At 46.9% G+C, this 18,799-nt stretch overlaps 1 protein-coding gene across 3 annotated transcripts in view; it reads right to left on the bottom strand.

Annotated features, from left to right (window-relative positions):
* BEND2 (BEN domain containing 2) overlaps window positions 1-18,799 on the bottom strand; it is a 113,415-nt gene that overhangs the window by 50,959 nt on the left and 43,657 nt on the right. For 2 of the 3 annotated variants that reach the window (XM_075336289.1, XM_075336290.1), the window contains exons 4-6: window positions 10,293-10,367; window positions 5,955-6,056; window positions 3,932-4,424 (exon numbers count right to left, since the gene is read on the bottom strand). In XM_075336289.1, the coding sequence (XP_075192404.1) occupies window positions 3,932-4,424; window positions 5,955-6,056; window positions 10,293-10,367 (670 nt within the window). The remainder of the gene's footprint in view (window positions 1-3,931; window positions 4,425-5,954; window positions 6,057-10,292; window positions 10,368-18,799) is intronic. The other variant, XM_075336292.1, reaches the window with a different exon arrangement.

The following is an 18,799-nucleotide window of genomic DNA, read 5'->3' as shown; positions in this document are numbered from 1 at the left end:
CTATCCATAGACTGAGCCATGGATTGAGAAAGTGACTCAGAAAGTTTCTCAGCCAACACTGCAAACTCTGTCTCTGCCACCTGGACAGTGGTAGCCGGTGGTTCTACCTGGGCCGAGGGTCCCACTAGTGGCTGAGGCTCCGGCTGAGTGAGTGTCACAGGGGCCGAGCATTGCACACAATGAGGGTAGGTGGAACCTGCAGGTAACCCAGCCGCACAAGAGGTACAGGTAGCATAATAAGCCTGTGCCTTGGCACCCTTGCTTTTTGCGGACGACATGCTGTTGTCTCCTTTTAGCAATCAGTGAGGGTATATAGCCAAAAGCGAATAATGCGGCCGAACAGAGTAAATGTATACAAGATAAGTATATATATATATACACACACTTCGGCACCCAGGGGGGCCAGCACCTAGTAAACGGTGCGGCTTACCGACCGCCCTCAGCGGTTGTGTGTCCACCAGATTCCCTGCCTGGGCCTCCCAGCGCTGTGGAGCTCGTCTGAAGTTCTCCACCAGCAGAATCTCTGATAGCAATGGCTGCCAGCGTTCTCAGAGAAGGAGGGGGCCGTGGGCGTGCCTCAGAAAGTGCGGGAATCTGGTGCCCCACGGTGCTCAGTGAGGGGGAAGGCAGATACTAAGTATGCTCCAGCCCTCAGCGCTGACGTCCAGTGCAGCGTCCCGCCCTTACCCCTGACTGGCAGGCCCGGGGGCGGGAGTATGCGGTCTAGGCCGCAAAAGCCGGGGACTAAAGTTATAAGCGCGGCCGGCAAACAAGCGCGGTCAGCGCGGTAGTCCCGGCGCACAAACACACCCAGCAGCTGCTGCAGCGTCCATTACACAGGCGCTCTATGCGCCGTCCCCAAGGGGACACAGAGTACCTTATAGTAGCAGGGCCTGTCCCTGAAGATACCCGGCCTCCTGTCCAGCAGATTCCCCCAGGGGCTGCGGAGGGAGCCCCGGTCCCAGTGCCTGGTGACCGGTTAGGATCCCACTTCTCCCAGAGCCCCTAAGGGATGGGGAAGGATAACGGCATGTGGCTCCAGCCTTTGTACCCGCAATGGGTACCTTAACAACACCGCCGACCCGAGTGGGGTGAGAAGGGAGCATGCCGGGGGCCCTGTTAGGGCCCTCTTTTCTTCCATCCGATAAAATCAGCAGCTGCTGCTGACTAAAATGTGGAGCTTGCGTGGATGTGTGCCTACTTCAACACAAAGCATAAAAACTGATGGGCCCGTGATGCACGGGAGGGTGTATAGGCAGAGGGGAGGGGTTACACTTTTTAAAGTGTAATGCTTTGTGTGGCCTCCGGAGGCAGTAGCTATACACACAATTGTCTGGGTCTCCCAATGGAGCGACAAAGAAAGGTTATTTTGGAGAAGACTAGTGATGGGCGGACTGTAAAAGTTTGCATCTGCACGGTTTCAAAGGTACCCGAGTGCCGGACCCGATTCCGGGTACTGAGCCGGATCCGACACTTGGGGAAATTAAATAAAAAAAATAAAAGGAAAAATAAAGGCAATAAGAATGAAGCAAGCGTATCATCATACTTACGGAGGCTCTCGCGGCCTCTCCTTCACTTCCTGGACCACCATTGCTCATCAATATGCACCGTTTTCCCTACTCAGCAGCCATCCTGACGACTGTGACTGACTGCAATCAGACTGTATGTCTGACTGTCTGCAGGTCAGTACTGTGTTATAAAAATAAACAAAATATTTGGCATAGGGTGACCCCATATTATACCCAGCACAGATAAAGCATACTGCTACAGCCCCCAGCCGTGTGCTTATCTTGGCTGTGTATCAAAATAAGATCAACCGCATGCGGCTTTTTTTTTAAAAAAAAAACAAAAAAACTATTTAAATAAATAATTAAAAAAAAAACAAAAACAAAAAAAAAAAAAAAAGCGTGCGGTCCCCCCCAAATTTGATAACCAGCCCTGATAAAGCCCAACAGCTGGAGTTTGGGATTCTCAGGCTGGGGAGACCCATTCTTATTGGGCTTCCCCCCCCCCCCAAGCCTAAAAATAGAAGAATGCAGCTACCTGGAATTGTCGCATCCATTAGATGCAACAGTCTCGGAACTTTACCCAGCTCTTCCCGATTGCTCTGGTGCGGTGGTAATTGGTGCACAGCTGCCACTAAGCCCTAGATTAGTTATGTGGAGGGTCTATGAGACCCCCCCATTAAAGTAAATAAACACAACAACAAAAGAATCCTTTATTTAAAATAAAATACAAAAACCCCCACGCTCTTTCACCAATTTATTAACCCCCAAAAAAACCCCTGCAGGTCCGATGTAATCCACACGAGGGCCCAGGACAATTCCAGCTCTGCTACATATCTAAAGTCACAGAGTGCGATCATGGTACATGACCGAACACTGTGAAGTTCAGGCACAGAATGAATGAGCCGCGCGATCAGAGGTGACGCCACTCAGGTTAATTGCGGTCATAGCGAGAGGCTCCCATGGTCCTGCACCTGTGACCGCAGGTAACCTGACCTCATTATACTCACGTTTACAGACCTGCATCTCCTGGCAGAAAAACCCGAGATGCCGATTTGGTGCTGAAATTTTTACACCATATTCCTGCACCCAATCTACACCTCCAGGCAAAAAAAAAAAAAAAAAGAAAAAAAAAAAAAAAAGGAAAAACGCATCACTACCGCATGCGGTTTTGATGCGTTTTTTTGCCAGGAGGTGTAGATTGGATGCATCAATATTGTGTAAAAATATAAATTCGCAAATTTGCATCTCTTGGCCCAAAAATGTAAAAAAAACACCCCAAAACATTTTGGAGGACCGTGGGAAATTTCCAGTTGCGACCACAACTAACCAGAGTGACGTCATCGCTGATTCATTCATTCATTCTTTGCCTGGAGCTCACAGTGGTCAGTCATGTTCAATGATCACGTGCTGTGCCTTCAAATGTAGCAGAGCTGGAATCTGCGTGGGACCTTGTGTGGATTACGTCGGACCTGCAGGGGTCTTTTTGAGGGTTAATAAAGTGATGAAAAAGGGTGTTTGTCTTTTATTCCAAATAAAGGATTTGTGTTTTTCTTTTCACTTACCGATTTGTAATTGGGGGGGAGGGGTCATAGACGCCTGCCATTACTAATCTAGGGCTTACTGGCAGCTGTGGGCTGCTATTAACCACTTATATTACTCCGATGGCCACCGCACCACGGCAATCGGGAAGAGCCCCGGGCTTGTCGCATCCATTAGATTAGATCCAGGGCAGCTGCACCCTGCTATTTTAGGCTATTTTCTCCAGTCTGAGAATACCAGCTGTTGGGCATTATCTTGGCTGGGTATCAAAATTTGAAGGTACCGTGCACTTTTTTTATTTAAATATAAAAAAAAAAAAACAAGAAAAAAAAAAACAAACCCGTATGCGGTTCTTTCTATTTTGATACACAGCCAAGATAAGTGCATGGCTGGGGGACTGCAGCCTATAGTATGATTTATCTGTGCTGGGTATCACAATATGGGGGAATCCTATGCAAAATATATTATTTATTTTTATACCATGATAGACGCACAAAAGGGTCACAGGGTGGGAGTGCAATTGACCTCAACCAATCACAAACACTGATGGGCAGGGAATGGGCGGCTGCGGGAACAGTGTACAACTGTGCCGGAGCTTTGGTAATGTGTGCTTGCTCCTATCACTGTATCCCTTCTACCAACATTTTTAATAGCCGTATTCTGGTTCCATACTTATATATGGAGACCAGAATTCAGCCCGGAACCAGATTTTAAAAACCGGACCACCAGGATTCGCTGGTCCCAGTTATCTGTGAGTCCACCCATCACTAGAGAAGACATAGGATGACGTAAAACGAGTTTGCACTCTCAAACTAAAAATGTAACAGTCACTTGGGAAACAGAAATTTTTGAGGGGAGACGAGGGGTTCCCACATGTAACTCACCATGTATTGGACCCAATTGAACTGAAGATGATGGCAATTCTTCACTGGTAATATTTGCTGATATCATCAATGGCGCAATCTTAGACACAGCTCCCCTTGTTTTAATTTGTCCCATTGATGACGATGCCAGAGGCGTTGTGATAATAGGTGGAGAAGAACAAGTGCTTTCAGGCAAAGTTTCAATTTTTACTTCTTTATTCTCTTCATCTGACACAGTAATGATGGGCTGCAAAGAATGAGTAGACACAATGGTAGGGAGAGGTGGACTTGATCTGTGAAGAGTCTGCTGAGCTTCCATTGGAAGTGGCCTTGAAGGAACAGGTTTGAATTTTGTGGTGCTTGGATGCAGTTTTATCTGCTGATCAGGTTTTCGTGGGGAGATTCTTGAAGTCTGTAGTAACAGTGAACTCGGGACTCTTTGGTTTAGTTTCTGCAATCTCAAATGACCTTGAGGTAGGTACTGAGAACCTTTACGTGAAAAGGGAGCAAACCGCTGTGCAGGCATAATGAGACAAAACAAAATGCTTAAAACAACCCAAATACTTACTAAAATGGTGTGAATACTTTTGTTAATTTTATTTATTTAATTTATTTTGCAATTTTAATGAAACAATGAAAAAAAGATACTTTGCAAATAACCTTGATTAAAAACATTCTACAGTTCTGTATATACACTACTTGTGCATAAATTAATTGCCTCCATATTTAATGGCTACCAGTGAAATCGTGTGATTCACCCTCGGTCTATCCCTAGTTGCTTGTTGATCTACTGCTGGAATGTGTAAAGTTGTGTATGGTCAGGGTGAATGAGGCCTTACATATAATTCCAACTTCCATTAAAAATAAAATAAAAGAACCTTATATAGGTTTTCTATACCAAAAGCTTTATGTTTGTATCCAGCGACCTGTAATTATTGAACCCATGAATAGTGCAGTGAACTGTTACCCTAAAAGAACAACCCTCCTAAGCCGTCTATGTGGGCACGCAGTTCATAGGAAGGTGAATAAAATGACACCTTGATATCTGCGATGCGATGTTTTATTCCAGAAAAAAAATCATCTCTTTCTTCTATGTTAATGAGATGTTCAGGACTACGGGTCGGACATTGATCTCCATAAGAATCTGCCGCTGGAGCTTATTTTAAAGGAGAAGTTAGCAGTGTGATAAGAGATGGCTGCGCTCTGCTTTCCTGATCTTAGAGCGGTGTGTGATTAGAACTGACTCACAGCAGCATTAAACGGGGTCTCCACTACTAAAAAAAAAAACCAAAACCTCCAAATTACTACGCTGCCCATTATAAAATAAGACCACTCAGCGCCAGTGCTGTCCCAGAGAAGTCAGCATTGGCTCTCCTGGGGCTCATGTGACATTGTTATGTCATGCAATCCCTGCAGCCAATCAGGCTTCTCTTTACGCTCCCCTCTCTTGGACAAATCAGAAACCTAGAGGAAGTGAGGTGCAGTTGCTCTTACTTCCTCTAAATGTCAATTACGTCTGTAGGATAGGAGAGCAAAGCCAGAACTGACATAATTCCCCTTGAGCCCTGGGAGAGCCAATGCCGACACTGGAAAGCGTGTAGGAGTAATTTTACATAGGGATTGAAAAGAGGTTGTCCAAGAGGTTGGAAACCCCTCTAAACACATCTGCAGTTGTCTTCTCAGTGGTTCAGCTTTCATCTCATAAGCAGTTAGCGTTAAATATTGTTACAATACAGCAGAGATGTGAGAACTGCAGCAGATGTGTTGGAATAAGACATCAGTCCGCATATATCAAGGTATCATTTTATTCAGCTTTCTATAACCTACATGCTCATATAGATGGCTTAGGAGGGGTGATCCTACTGACAGATTCCCTTTAAATTAATGTCGAACGACCCCACAAATTTTGGTAAGACCAGATGACCGTGGAAAGTTTGTTCAGCGACAGCTAAGGTATATGGGCATATAGCAAATAAAAATGGTTAGGTAGCCAAAAATATATGTTATATAAAAACAAACAAACAAAAAAAACACTGTCACTCACAGGCTTGAAATGTGGTTTCATTTCAGATTGGTGCATCTCAGATACCTTCCTCTGCAGCATATCCATCTTTTTATCCAGTTTGAGGACCATTTCATACACTGCCTAAAATATAAAAAATATTGTAAAATCAAGTTGATACTTGGCCATTACTTAATTTAATTCTCCCAGATAAAAGAAACAGTACATTGTTTATACATAATAAGAGTAGTTGCATAAAAAAAGATTATAGAACCCAACAAGGGATGCCACAAGAACCTGCTTAAAGTAGATGGGTTCATTTAACATGTGTTCATAAAAAAGTTGTCTGTCCATGACTTTATTCACAAACTTGTCTAAATCTGTGTTAGTGAACACTTCTCCTTTGCCGAGATAATCCATCCACCTCACAGGTGTGACATATTAAGATGCTGAATAGACAGTATGATTATTGCACAGGTGTGCCTTAGGCTGGCCACAATAAAAGGCCACTCTAAAATGTACAGTTTTACAGTATTGGAGGAGCTCCAGGACGGTCAAAAAAACAGTTAGTATCTGTTGTGACCACCATTTTCCTCACAAAGTGCAACACCTCTCCTTCGCACAGCCATTGAAGAGGAGTGGAACAACATTCCACAGGTCACAATAGACAACCTGATCAACTTTATGCAAAGTTACTGGATATTGGCAGGAACTTGAACATGCTGCCGTACACGCCAATCCAGAACATCCCAAACATGCTGAATGGGGGACATGTCCAGTGAGCATGCTGGCCATACAAGGCCTGGGATGTTTTCAGGTTCCAGAAACTGGAGATTAGCTACAATGCCATGAGTGGTAAAAAAAGGAACATCAAGATCTCTGGAGATTGACTTGCAAACTTGAGATTGTACATATTTTTTCAACAATTTGGGTTCTCAAGTCCTCAGACAGTTCTTCTCTCTTCTTTTTGGTCTCCATGCTTAGTGTGGTACACACAGACACACAATGCAAAGATTGAGTCAACTTCTCCCCTTTTTATGTGGTTTCAGGTTTTCATATTGCCCACACCTCTTACTTGCCACAGCAAGATGGAACAAGTTTGACATGCTTGAAACAAAGTTATTTACCCACAATTTTGGAAAAGTGTCAACAATTCTATCCAGACAATGTTTGGAGTTCTGTGTGAAATTAACTCCAATTTTCTTTTTTTTTTTTTTCTCAGTTTTTTTTGTGTTGTTCGAATACACACAAAGAAATAAAACATGTGTATAACAAAACAAGTGTAATTGCAATAAATTCTCTGGGAGGAATATTTCATTTTCTAGAACAATTTCAAGGTCCCAAAACTTTCGGCAATTACTGTATATAGTCCCCCAAAATACAGCAGCGTTGCCTAAATGGGTGCAAAACTCCTCCAAATATACACACAGCTCTGGCAAAAATTAAGAGACCACTTCCAAATTGTCAGTTTTTCTGATTTTTTTCTTTATAGGTATATTCTTCAGTAAAATGTAAATTGTTCTCTTTTTGTGGAATAACTGATTTTTAATCACAGCTTTCATGCGTCATGGCATGCATGGAAAACCTTGTAGGTGCCTTGATTCATATGTCCTTTGCAAAGATTAACCTGCCGAATTCCAGCCTTGCTGAATCATCCCCAGATCATCACTGATCTTCCACCAAATTTCAGTGGATGTAAAACACTGTGGCTTGTACGCCTCTCCAGGTCTCCGTGTAACCATTAGATGACCAAGTGTTGGCCAAAGCTAAAAATTAGGTAAAGAAAATTCAACAAACATCTTTGAGAAGGAAGCAAATCAAGCCACATACAAGGTTATCCTGGAAAAACAGTTGCTTCCTTCTGCTCAGACAATATTCCCCAACTCTGAGGACTGTTTTTTCCAGCAGGACAATGCGCCATGTCACACAGCTAGGTCAATCAATGTTAGGATGAAGGACCACCACATCAAAACCCTGTCATAGCCAGCCCAATCTCCAGACCTGAACCCCTTTGAAAACCACTGGAATGTAATCAAGAGGAAGATGGATAGTCACAAGCCATCAAACAAAGAAGAACTGCTTACATTTTTGCGCCAGGAGTGGCATAAGGTCACCCAAAAGCAGTGTGAAAGACTGGTGGAAAGCATGCCAAGACGCATGAAGCTGGGATTAAATATAGTTATTCCACAAAACAATGATTTCTGAACTCTTCCTGAGTGAAAACATTATTAATTGTTTATTCTGAACTTGTTTTCTTTGCATTATTTGAGGTCTGAAAGCAATGCACTTTGTTATTTTGACCATTTCTCATTTTCAGAAAATAAATACAAAAATTATTGCTTGGAAATTCGGAGACATTGTCAGTAGTTTATAGAATAAAATAATTTACATTTCACTCAAAAAATAAAGAGAAAAATCAGAAAAACTGAAAATTTTGCAGTGGTCTCCTAATTGTTGCCAGAGCTGCATATATGCAGATGCATATACTGTATATCCTATACACACACACGTTTTTTTTTCATTATCTTCAGGTGGCGCAATATCTTTTTTTTACATTTTTGTATTTTTAAAATAATCAGTTGGGGACAGTGGGGTTTTTTTGCCCATATTCAGAGGGTACAAAACACTTAATATTCAAGTTGCACACCTTTATGAGACACAGTTTATTAATAGTATATTCAAGAGTCACAGTGTATATTCATTTTATATCTAGGAGGCACAGTATGTTAATTTTCAGCTTTGAATTAAGACAGCATGCCTTATCTTTGCAAACAAAGAAACGGTCTGCTTTGTGTTGAAGGATTGAGAGGTGGTCTTTCAAAAATCAAGTTGCAGATTCAAGACTTAAGGTACCATCACACTAAGCGACGCTCCAGCGATCCCACCAGCAACCTGACCTGGCAGGGATCACTGGAGTGTCGCTACACGGGTTGCTGGTGAGCTGTCAAACAGGCAGATCTCACCAGCAACCAGTGACAAGCCCGCAGCCAGCAGCGACGCGTGGAAACGATGCTGCGCTTGGTAACTAAGGTAAATATCGGGTTACCAACCCGATATTTACCTTGGTTACCAGCGCACACCGCTTAGCGCTGGCTCCCTGCACTCCTAGCCAGAGTACACATCGGGTTAATTACCCGATGTGTACTCCAGCTATGTGTGCAAGGAGCAAGGAGCCGGCACTGGCAGCGCGAGAGCGGCGGACGCTGGTAACGAAGGTAAATATCGGGTAACCAAGGAAAGGGCTTCTTGGTTACCCGATATTTACATTGGTTACCAGCGTCCGCAGAAGCCGGCTCCCTGCTCACTGCACATTCAGTTGTTGCTGTCACACACAGCGATGTGTGCTCCACAGCGGGAGAGCAACAACTAAAAAATGGTCCAGGACATTCAGCAACAACCAGCGACCTCACAGCAGGGGCCAGGTTGTTGCTGGATGTCACACACAGCAACATCGCTAGCAACATCGCTTCTACGTCACAAAAGTCGTGCCTCAGCAGCGATATTGCTAGCGATGTTGCTTAGTGAGACGTGGCCTTTATTCAAGAAGAGACCAGTTTTTCCAATTTTAAAATAAATAAAATGTTGATCCCAAGACTAGGGTCACATGCTGGTCTTCTCAGTCCAAATGTGATCCGACAAATATTATTCTACGGGGCCTTGCACATGACAGACAGACTTGCTCCAAGGAGAAATAAACTAAGGCAAAAATCACAGCGTGAACTGAACGATTTGCATCAATAAACATGATCGCACTTGGTATGAAAGTCAATGAGTTCATGATTAAAAAAAACAAACAAAAAAAAAAAAAACAAACAAAAAACGGACCGTACTTGGATGACATCAGAGTGTGGTCCGATTTCCACAGACTGACAAAATAAGGATGGAAAATTATTTATTGAACATCTCCACATACGAGAAACTGAGTGACATAAAATTGGACTGATTTTCTTGGATGAGAGAAAATACGGTAGTGTGACCCTAGCCATACAATGATTTGTAGGTATTGTGTATACATATTTTAGCGGTTTTTCAATTGTATGAAATAAGATTAAAATATAAAGTCAGTGTGCTACGAGGCTTAAGAGGTTGGTATATGGTATTATATGAGCACTGCGTGATCGTATTACAGACAGTAGAGATCTCCTTGATGTAGTAAGTGATCAAGGAGAGGCTGATCCTAGTCTACTTCATTCACCCCTGCTTAGACCAGTCATTCCACAGACACAGTACAGCAGCAGTACAGTAGCTGAATGGATGATGGCAGACACACACTGAAAAAAAACAATGAAAGCGGCAAAATAACGCACAACATAAAAGATAAACTTATTTATCCACTGCTAAGTTTAGATTTTTTGTGAGCAGTGGTTATGTTTTCTGTACCTGGCAATAGCTAAGCACTTCTGTGAGTGTAGGCAGCTGTTCTCCAGAGTAAGACGCATCTGAAATGACACTTGCCTGCCGATGAAAGATAGTACATATGATTTGCTTGCAGTAAATATTAGGACATGTCAAGAAAATTTTTTAAAAAAAGAGAATTTTGTTACTTACCGTAAATTCTTTTTCTTATAGTTCTGTATTGCGAGACCCAGACCATGGGTGTTTAGCTTCTGCCTCCGGAGGACACACAAAGTACTACACTTAAAAGTGTAGCTCCTCCCTCTGAGCTTATACACCCCCTGGTAGCCAGTCCTAGCCAGTTTAGTGCAAAAGCTGAAGGAGAATAGCCACCCACAAGTAGAACCGAGTAAGAACCGGAACAACCGGAGACTCTGTCCACGACAACAGCCGGTGATAACACACGGAACAAGAAAATTGCCAACAGGCAACAGGGAGGGAGCTGGGTCTCCCAATACGGAACTATAAGAAAAAGAATTTACGGTAAGTAACAAAATTCTCTTTTTCTTTATCGTTCCTTTGGGAGACCCAGACCATGGGACGTTCCAAAGCTGTCCCTGGGTGGGAATAAACAGAAAAAACTAAGAAGTAGGCGGAGCCTAAATTCACAAGTGGGCGACAGCCGCCTGAAGGATGCGTCTGCCCAAGCTCGCATCTGCCGAAGCATGAGCTTGCACTTGGTAGTGCTTCGAAAAGGTATGCAGGCTAGTCCAAGTGGCAGCCTGACAGACTTGTTGAGCCGTAGCCTGGTGCCTAAAAGCCCAAGAGGCACCGACAGCTCTGGTCGAGTGTGCTTTGATCCCCGGCGGGGGAGGCACCCGAGTACTCTGGTAGGCATCCGAAATGGTCGATCTAATCCAACGGGCCAAGGTCGGCTTAGAAGCAGAGAGACCCTTGCGCCGCCCTGTGGTTAGCACAAAAAGAGAGCTGCACTGCCTAAGCGCAGCGGTGCGAGACACATAAATCCGGAGAGCACGCACCAGATCTAGAGTATGCAGCGCGTTCTCAAAGCGATGAACAGGGGCCGGACAGAAGGAAGGCAAGGAAATATCCTGGTTAAGGTGGAAGGGAGAGACCACCTTAGGAAGAAAGTCCGGGGTCGGACGGAGAACTACCTTGTCTTGGTGAAAAACCAAAAAAGGTGACTCCGAGGAGAGCGCAGCCAAATCAGAGACTCTCCTGAGAGAAGTTATGGCAACTAGAAAGGCCACCTTTTGAGAAAGACGATACAAAGAAACCTCCCTAAGGGGCTCGAAAGGGGGTTTCTGCAATACCGTGAGGACCAAGTTAAGGTCCCAGGGATCCAAGGGCCGCCGATAAGGCGGAATGATGTGAGACGCACCTTGCATGAAGGTGCGGACATGAGCCAGCCGGGCGAGACGCCGCTGGAACAGCACTGATAGAGCTGAGACTTGTCCCTTGAGAGAGTTGAGGGACAGTCCTAGCTGCAGACCGGACTGTAAAAAAGACAGAAGGGTCGGCAACGAGAATGGCCAAGGAGAATGGCCGGAAGAGCGACACCAGGACAGGAACATTTTCCAAGTCCTGTGATAGATCTTGACGGAGGAAGACTTACGGGCCTGAGTCATAGTGGAGATGACTTCAGGAGGAATACCAGAAGCCATCAAAATCCAGGACTCAAGAGCCACGCCGTCAATTTGAGTGCCGCAGAATTCGGGCGGAAAAACGGACCTTGCGAGAGCAGGTCTGGACGGTCCGGAAGATGCCACGGCATCTCCACGGACAGTTGGAGCAGGTCCGGATACCAAGCTCACCTGGGCCAGTCCGGTGCAATGAGGATGACTCGACGGCCCTCCATTCTGATCTTGCGCAGGACTCTAGGCAAGAGAGCAAGAGGGGGAAACACGTAGGACAGACGAAACTGGGACCAGTCTTGAACCAGAGCGTTCGCGGCGAAGGCCTGAGGATCATGGGAGCGAGCCACGTAAACCGGAACCTTGTTGTTGTGACGGGATGCCATTAGGTCCACGTCCGGAGTGCCCCACTTGCGGCAGATTGACTGAAACACTGCCGGGTGCAGGGACCACTCGCCACCGTCCACGGATTGACGGCTGAGATAATCTGCCTCCCAGTTTTCTACGCCAGGGATGTGGACTGCGGATATGGTGGACTTGGAGTCCTCCGCCCATTAAAGAATGCGTTGGACCTCCAACATTGCCAGGCAGCTGCGTGTCCCGCCTTGGTGATTGATGTAGGCAACCGCTGTCGCGTTGTCTGACTGGACTCGAATGTGCCTGCCCGCCAACAGGTGGTGAAAGGCTAGGAGAGCTAGAAGCACAGCTCTGGTTTCCAGCACATTGATTGAAAGGGCTGACTCGGACGGAGTCCAAGTGCCCTGTGCTCTGTGGTGGAGATGTACCGCTCCCCAGCCGGATAGGCTGGCATCCGTGGTGAGAATCACCCAGGACGGAGTCAGGAAGGAGCGCCCTTGGGACAGGGAGAGGGGTCGAAGCCACCACTGAAGAGAGCTCCTGGTCCGTGGCGACAGAGCCACTAACCTCTGTAAGGAGGAAGGCTGCTTGTCCCAACAGCGGAGAATGTCCAGCTGCAGAGGACGCAGATGGAACTGGGCAAAGGGAACCGCCTCCATGGAGGCCACCATTTGACCCAGCACCTGCATCAGGCGCCTGAGGGAATAACGGCGGGGCCTCAGGAGAGAGCGCACCGCTAGCCGGAGAGACTGCTGTTTGATTAAGGGCAACTTCACAAGTGCCGGCAAAGTCTCGAACTGCATCCCTAGGTACGTGAGACTCTGGGTCGGAGTCAGAGTGGATTTGGGAAGATTGACAATCCACCCGAATTGGGCTAGGGTGGCGAGAGTGAGCGAAACACTCCGCTGACAGTCTGCGCTGGATGGACCCTTGACCAGAAGGTCGTCCAGATAAGGAAGCACTGCTAACCCCTGGAGGTGCAGGACCGCAATCACTGCCGCCATGACCTTGGTGAATACCCGAGGGGCCGTGGCTAACCCGAAGGGGAGAGCCATGAATTGGAAATGATCCTCTCCTATCGCAAAACGTAACCAACGCTGATGTGACACTGCGATTGGCACATGTAGATAGACATCTCTGATGTCGATGGACGCCAGGAAATCCCCTTGGGTCATAGAGGCAATGACTGATCGCAGAGACTCCATGCGAAAATGCCGCACCCGGACATGCTTGTTGAGAAGCTTGAGATCCAGGATGGGCCGGAAGGTACCGTCCTTTTTAGGAACTAGGAAGAGACTTGAGTAAAAACCTCTGAACCGTTCCTGAGCGGGAACTGGGACAATCACTCCGTTTGCCTGCAAGGACGCCACGGCCTGTGAGAAGGCGGCGGCCTTGGAGCAGGGGGGAGTTGAGAGAAAAAATCTGTTTGGAGGGCTGGAAGAGAATTCTATCCTGTAGCCGTGAGATATGATGTCTCTCACCCACTGATCGGAGACTTGCTTTAACCAAGCGTCGCCAAAGTGGGAGAGCCTGCCACCGACTAAGGACGTGGCTGGAGCGGGCCGAGAGTCATGAGGAAGCTGCCTTAGTGGCAGAACCTCCTGCGGTCTTCTGCGGATGCGCTTTTGGGCGCCAGTTGGATTTCTGATCCTTGGCTGAGTTAGCGGACGAGGCGGAAGGCTTAGAGGATGACCAGTTGGAGGAACGAAAGGAACGAAACCTCGATTGATTCCTACCCTGGCCGGGTTTCCTGGTCTTGGTTTGTGGCATGGAAGTACTCTTCCCGCCAGTAGCTTCTTTAATGATTTCATCCAGCTGTTCACCAAACAGCCGTGAACCAGCAAAAGGGAGCCCAGCAAGAAACTTCTTGGAAGAAGCATCTGCCTTCCACTCTCGAAGCCACAAAATCCTGCGGATAACAAAAGAATTAGCCGAAGCCACCGCAGTGCGGTGAGCAGCCTCTAGCATGGCAGACATGGCATAAGATGAAAAAGCTGAAGCCTGAGAAGTTAAGGTAACCATCTCAGGCATAGATTCCTTGGTGAGGGAATGCATCTCCTCTAGAGAAGCAGAGATGGCTGAGAGCCCACACTGCTGCAAAAGTCGGGGAAAACGCGGCCCCCGCAGCTTCATACACAGATTTGGCCAGAAGGTCAATCTGACGGTCAGTGGAATCCTTAAGTGAGGTGCTGTCAGCCACCGACACAACGGTCCGGGCTGAGAGCCTAGACACCGGAGGGTCTACCTTTGGGGAGTGAGACCACTCCTTGACCACCTCAGGTGGAAATGGAAACCGGTTATCAGAACCACGCTTTGGAAAGCGTTTGTCAGGGCAGGTCCTGGGTTTGGACACAGCGGTCTGAAAACTGGAGTGGTTAAAGAACACACTCGTCACTCTCTTAGGCGAGGTAAACTGATGTTTTTCTGCCAAAGAGAGTTGCTCCTCTGACACTGGCGGATTGAGATCCAGCACAGAATTAATAGAAGCAATCAAATCACTAAGATCTGAGTCACCCTCAGAGAAATCGAAGGGATACATAGCCTCCGAGCCCCCAGTGAGGGCATCCTCCTCATCTTGAGAGTCAGCTCTTGAGACAGAGCCGTGGGACGGGGAGGGGGAGGAAACCCTGCGCCTTCTCTTAGGACGGGGTCTGGGATCAGATGATGAATCCTCCGTGAGCTCCGATGGACGGAGGTCAGAGGATAGGAATCCTCTGTCAAGAGTATTAGAGGCACCCTGTGAGGGGGGCTGATGCATATTCATCAAAGTCCTGGACAAAAGTCCCATGGACTCAGCAAATGACTGGGATATGGACCTAGAAAAGGACTCTACCCAGGCCGGGGGTTCAGTCACAGGTGCAGCAGCAGCCTGAGAGACCACAGGGGGTGAGACTCCAGGCTGTGGCATCGCCAAGTTAGAGCAACCATCACAGTGTGGATAAATGCTCGGCTCAGGCACCAGGAGCTTACATGCAGAATAAAGCTTTGGAGCCTTGCTCCTTGTGTGAGACATGCTGCTAGAGTCGGGGCTTTGCAGAGAATGAACCCCAGGGAGAATATACAGAGGTCCACAACCGGAGACCGGCTGTGGCTTACCAGACCGCTGAGCGCGGTGTTGTGTGCCCTCCAGATCCCGAAGCCCGGCCCCCCAGTCGCAGCACCTCAGCAGAGATGCAGAATGCAGGATGTCCCAGAGCAGAGTGAACTCTGCCTGAGAAACCGGAGCGAAGAGAGGGGGCGGGACTAGGGGGCGTTCCTATAAAAGTGCGGGAACTGGAGGGCTATAGAGACCTGCAGGGAAGGAGGGACGCCCCAGCAGTGGGGAGTGTCCCTCCCCTGTGTAGAACGGCCGCCGGGAGTGACATGCGAGGGCAGGAAAATGAAACTAGGCCTCCGGCGAAGCCGGGGCCTAAATTTAAGCGGCGAGGCCGACAAGCAGGCACCATCGGCGCGGTTCTCAGGCAAAAGCTAGAGAACCCGCCGGAAAAGTTAAAACAATCACATACAGCATACTCTTCCCTTACAATAAAGAACCGGGACCCCCAACATAAACGTCTCAGGTACTTAGCTGCTGAGACGCAGGGCCATGTCCCTGGGGATGAGTGCTCCGGTCCAAAAGAATCCTCAAGGGGCTGTGGCTGGAGACCGGACTCCTGCCAGGCATGGAGACCGTGCTGGCTCCCACTTCAAGCCAGAGCCCAGAAGGGATGGTGAAGGAGCGCGGCATGTAAGGCTGCAGCCTTGTAAATCAACCTTAACAACACCGCCGACACAGTGGGGTGAGAAGGGACATGCTGGGAGTCCAGACATGGACCCACTTTTCTTCAAACTCTTTCCAAAAGTCAAACAAATCAGATGAGAATGCATGTGTGGATGTATGCCTCCTGACACAAAGCGATAAACTGGCTACGACTGGCTACCAGGGGGTGTATAAGCTCAGAGGGAGGAGCTACACTTTTAAGTGTAGTACTTTGTGTGTCCTCCGGAGGCAGAAGCTAAACACCCATGGTCTGGGTCTCCCAAAGGAACGATAAAGAAAACTGAATTGCAGGTAAAACATGGAGAAAGCATATCCAATATTCTGTGAAAGAAAACATTCAGCAATTAATCACTGAGACCCAATGTTAGATCTTGTGGGATCAGGCTCTTTTCTTTGGGCTCGTCTGCTAACATACAGTGCCTTCCGAAAGTATTCGGCCCCCTTGAATTTTTTAACCTTTTTCCACATTTCAGGCTTCAAACATAAAAGATAAAAATTTTAATGTTATGGTGAAGAATCGACAACAAGTGGGACACAATTGTGAAGTTAAACGAAATTGATTGCTTATTTTAAACCTTTTTAAAAAATAAATAACTGAAAATTGGGGCGTGCAATATTATTCATCCCCTTTATTTTCAGTGCAGCAAACTCACTCCAGAAGTTCATTGAGGATCCCTGAATGATCCAATGTTGTCCCAAATGACTGATGATAATAAATATAATTCACCTGTGTGTAATCAAGTCTCCGTATAAATGCACCTGCTCTATGATAGTCTCAGTGTTCTGTTTAAAGCGCAGATAGTATCATTAAGACCAAGGAACACAACAGGCAGGTCTGTGATACTGTTGTGAAGACGTTTAAAGCCGGATTTGGTTACAAAAATTTTTCCAAAACTTTAAACATCCCAAGGAGCACTGTGCAAGCGATCATATTGAAATGGAAGGAGTATCATACCACTGCAAATCTACCAAGACCCGGCCATCCATCCAAACTCTCATCTCAAACAAGGAAAAGACTAATCAGAGAAGCAACCAAGAGGCCCATGATCACTCTCGAACTGCAGAGATCTACAGCTGAGGTGGGAAAGTCTGTCCATAGGACGACAATCAGTCATACACTGCACAAATCTGGCCTTTATGGAAGAGTGACAAGAAGAAAGCCATTTCTCAAAGATATCCATAAAAAGTGTCATTTAAAGTTTAACACAAGACACCTGGGAGACACACAAAACATGTGGAAGAAGGTGCTCTGGTCAGATGAAACCAAAATAGAACTATTTGGGCACAATGCCAAACAATATGTTTGGCGCAAAAGCAACACAGCTCATCACCCTGAACACACCATCCCCACTGTCAAACATGGTGGTGGCAGCATCATGGTTTGGGCCTGCTTTTCTTCAGCAGGGACAGGGAAGATGGTTAAAATTGATGGGAAGATGGATGGAGCAAAATACAGGACCATTCTTGAAGAAAACCTGTTGGAGTATGCAAAAAACCTGAGACTGGGATGGAGATTTGTCTTGCAACAAGACAAAGATGCCAAACATAAAGCAAAATCTACAATGAAGGGAATTTTGTTACTTACCGTAAATTCCTTTTCTTCTAGCTCCAATTGGGAGACCCAGACGATTGGGTGTATAGCTACTGCCTCCGGAGGCCACACAAAGCATTACACTAAAAAGTGTAAGGCCCCTCCCCTTCTGGCTATACACCCCCCGTGGGATCACGGGCTGCTCAGTTTTAGTGCTAAAGCAAGAAGGAGGAAAGCCAATAACTGGTTTAAACACATTCAATCCGAAGGAACATCGGAGAACTGAAACCGTTCAACATGAACAACATGTGTACCCGAAAAAAACAAAAATCCCGAAGGAAACAGGGCGGGTGCTGGGTCTCCCAATTGGAGCTAGAAGAAAAGGAATTTACGGTAAGTAACAAAATTCCCTTCTTCTTCGGCGCTCCATTGGGAGACCCAGACGATTGGGACGTCCAAAAGCAGTCCCTGGGTGGGTAAATTAATACCTCAAGTTAGGGCTGCAAAACAGCCCTTCCCTACGAGGAGGCAACCGCCGCCTGCAGGACTCTTCTACCTAGGCTGGCGTCCGCCGAAGCGTAGGTATGCACCTGATAATGTTTGGTGAAAGTGTGCAGACTCGACCAGGTAGCTGCCTGGCACACCTGTTGAGCCGTAGCCTGGTGTCGTAATGCCCAGGACGCACCCACGGCTCTGGTAGAATGGGCCTTCAGCCCTGATGGAACCGGAAGCCCAGCAGAACGGTAGGCTTCAAGAATTGGTTCCTTGATCCATCGAGCCAGAGTGGATTTGGAAGCCTGTGATCCTTTGCGCTTACCAGCGACAAGGACAAAGAGTGCATCCGAGCGGCGCAGGGGCGCCGTGCGGGAAATGTAGATTCTGAGTGCTCTCACCAGATCCAACAAATGCAAATCCTTTTCGTACCGATGAACTGAATGAGGATAAAAGGAAGGTAAGGAGATATCCTGATTGAGATGAAAAGAGGATACCACCTTAGGGAGAAACTCCTGAACCGGGCGCAGCACTACCTTGTCCTGGTGAAAAACCAGGAAGGGAGCTTTGGATGACAGCGCTGCCAGCTCGGATACCCTCCGAAGAGACGTGACCGCTACCAGAAAAGCCACTTTCTGTGAAAGTCGCGAAAGTGAAACATCCCTCAGAGGCTCGAAGGGCGGCTTCTGGAGAGCAACTAGTACCCTGTTCAGATCCCATGGATCTAACGGCCGTTTGTACGGAGGGACGATGTGGC

Source organism: Anomaloglossus baeobatrachus, chromosome 2 (genome assembly GCF_048569485.1).
Source record: "Anomaloglossus baeobatrachus isolate aAnoBae1 chromosome 2, aAnoBae1.hap1, whole genome shotgun sequence".
Taxonomy (NCBI): Eukaryota; Metazoa; Chordata; class Amphibia; order Anura; family Aromobatidae; genus Anomaloglossus; species Anomaloglossus baeobatrachus.
The sequence above is the reverse complement of the archived record's forward strand: the minus strand, read 5'-3'. Positions and strand labels throughout refer to the sequence as shown.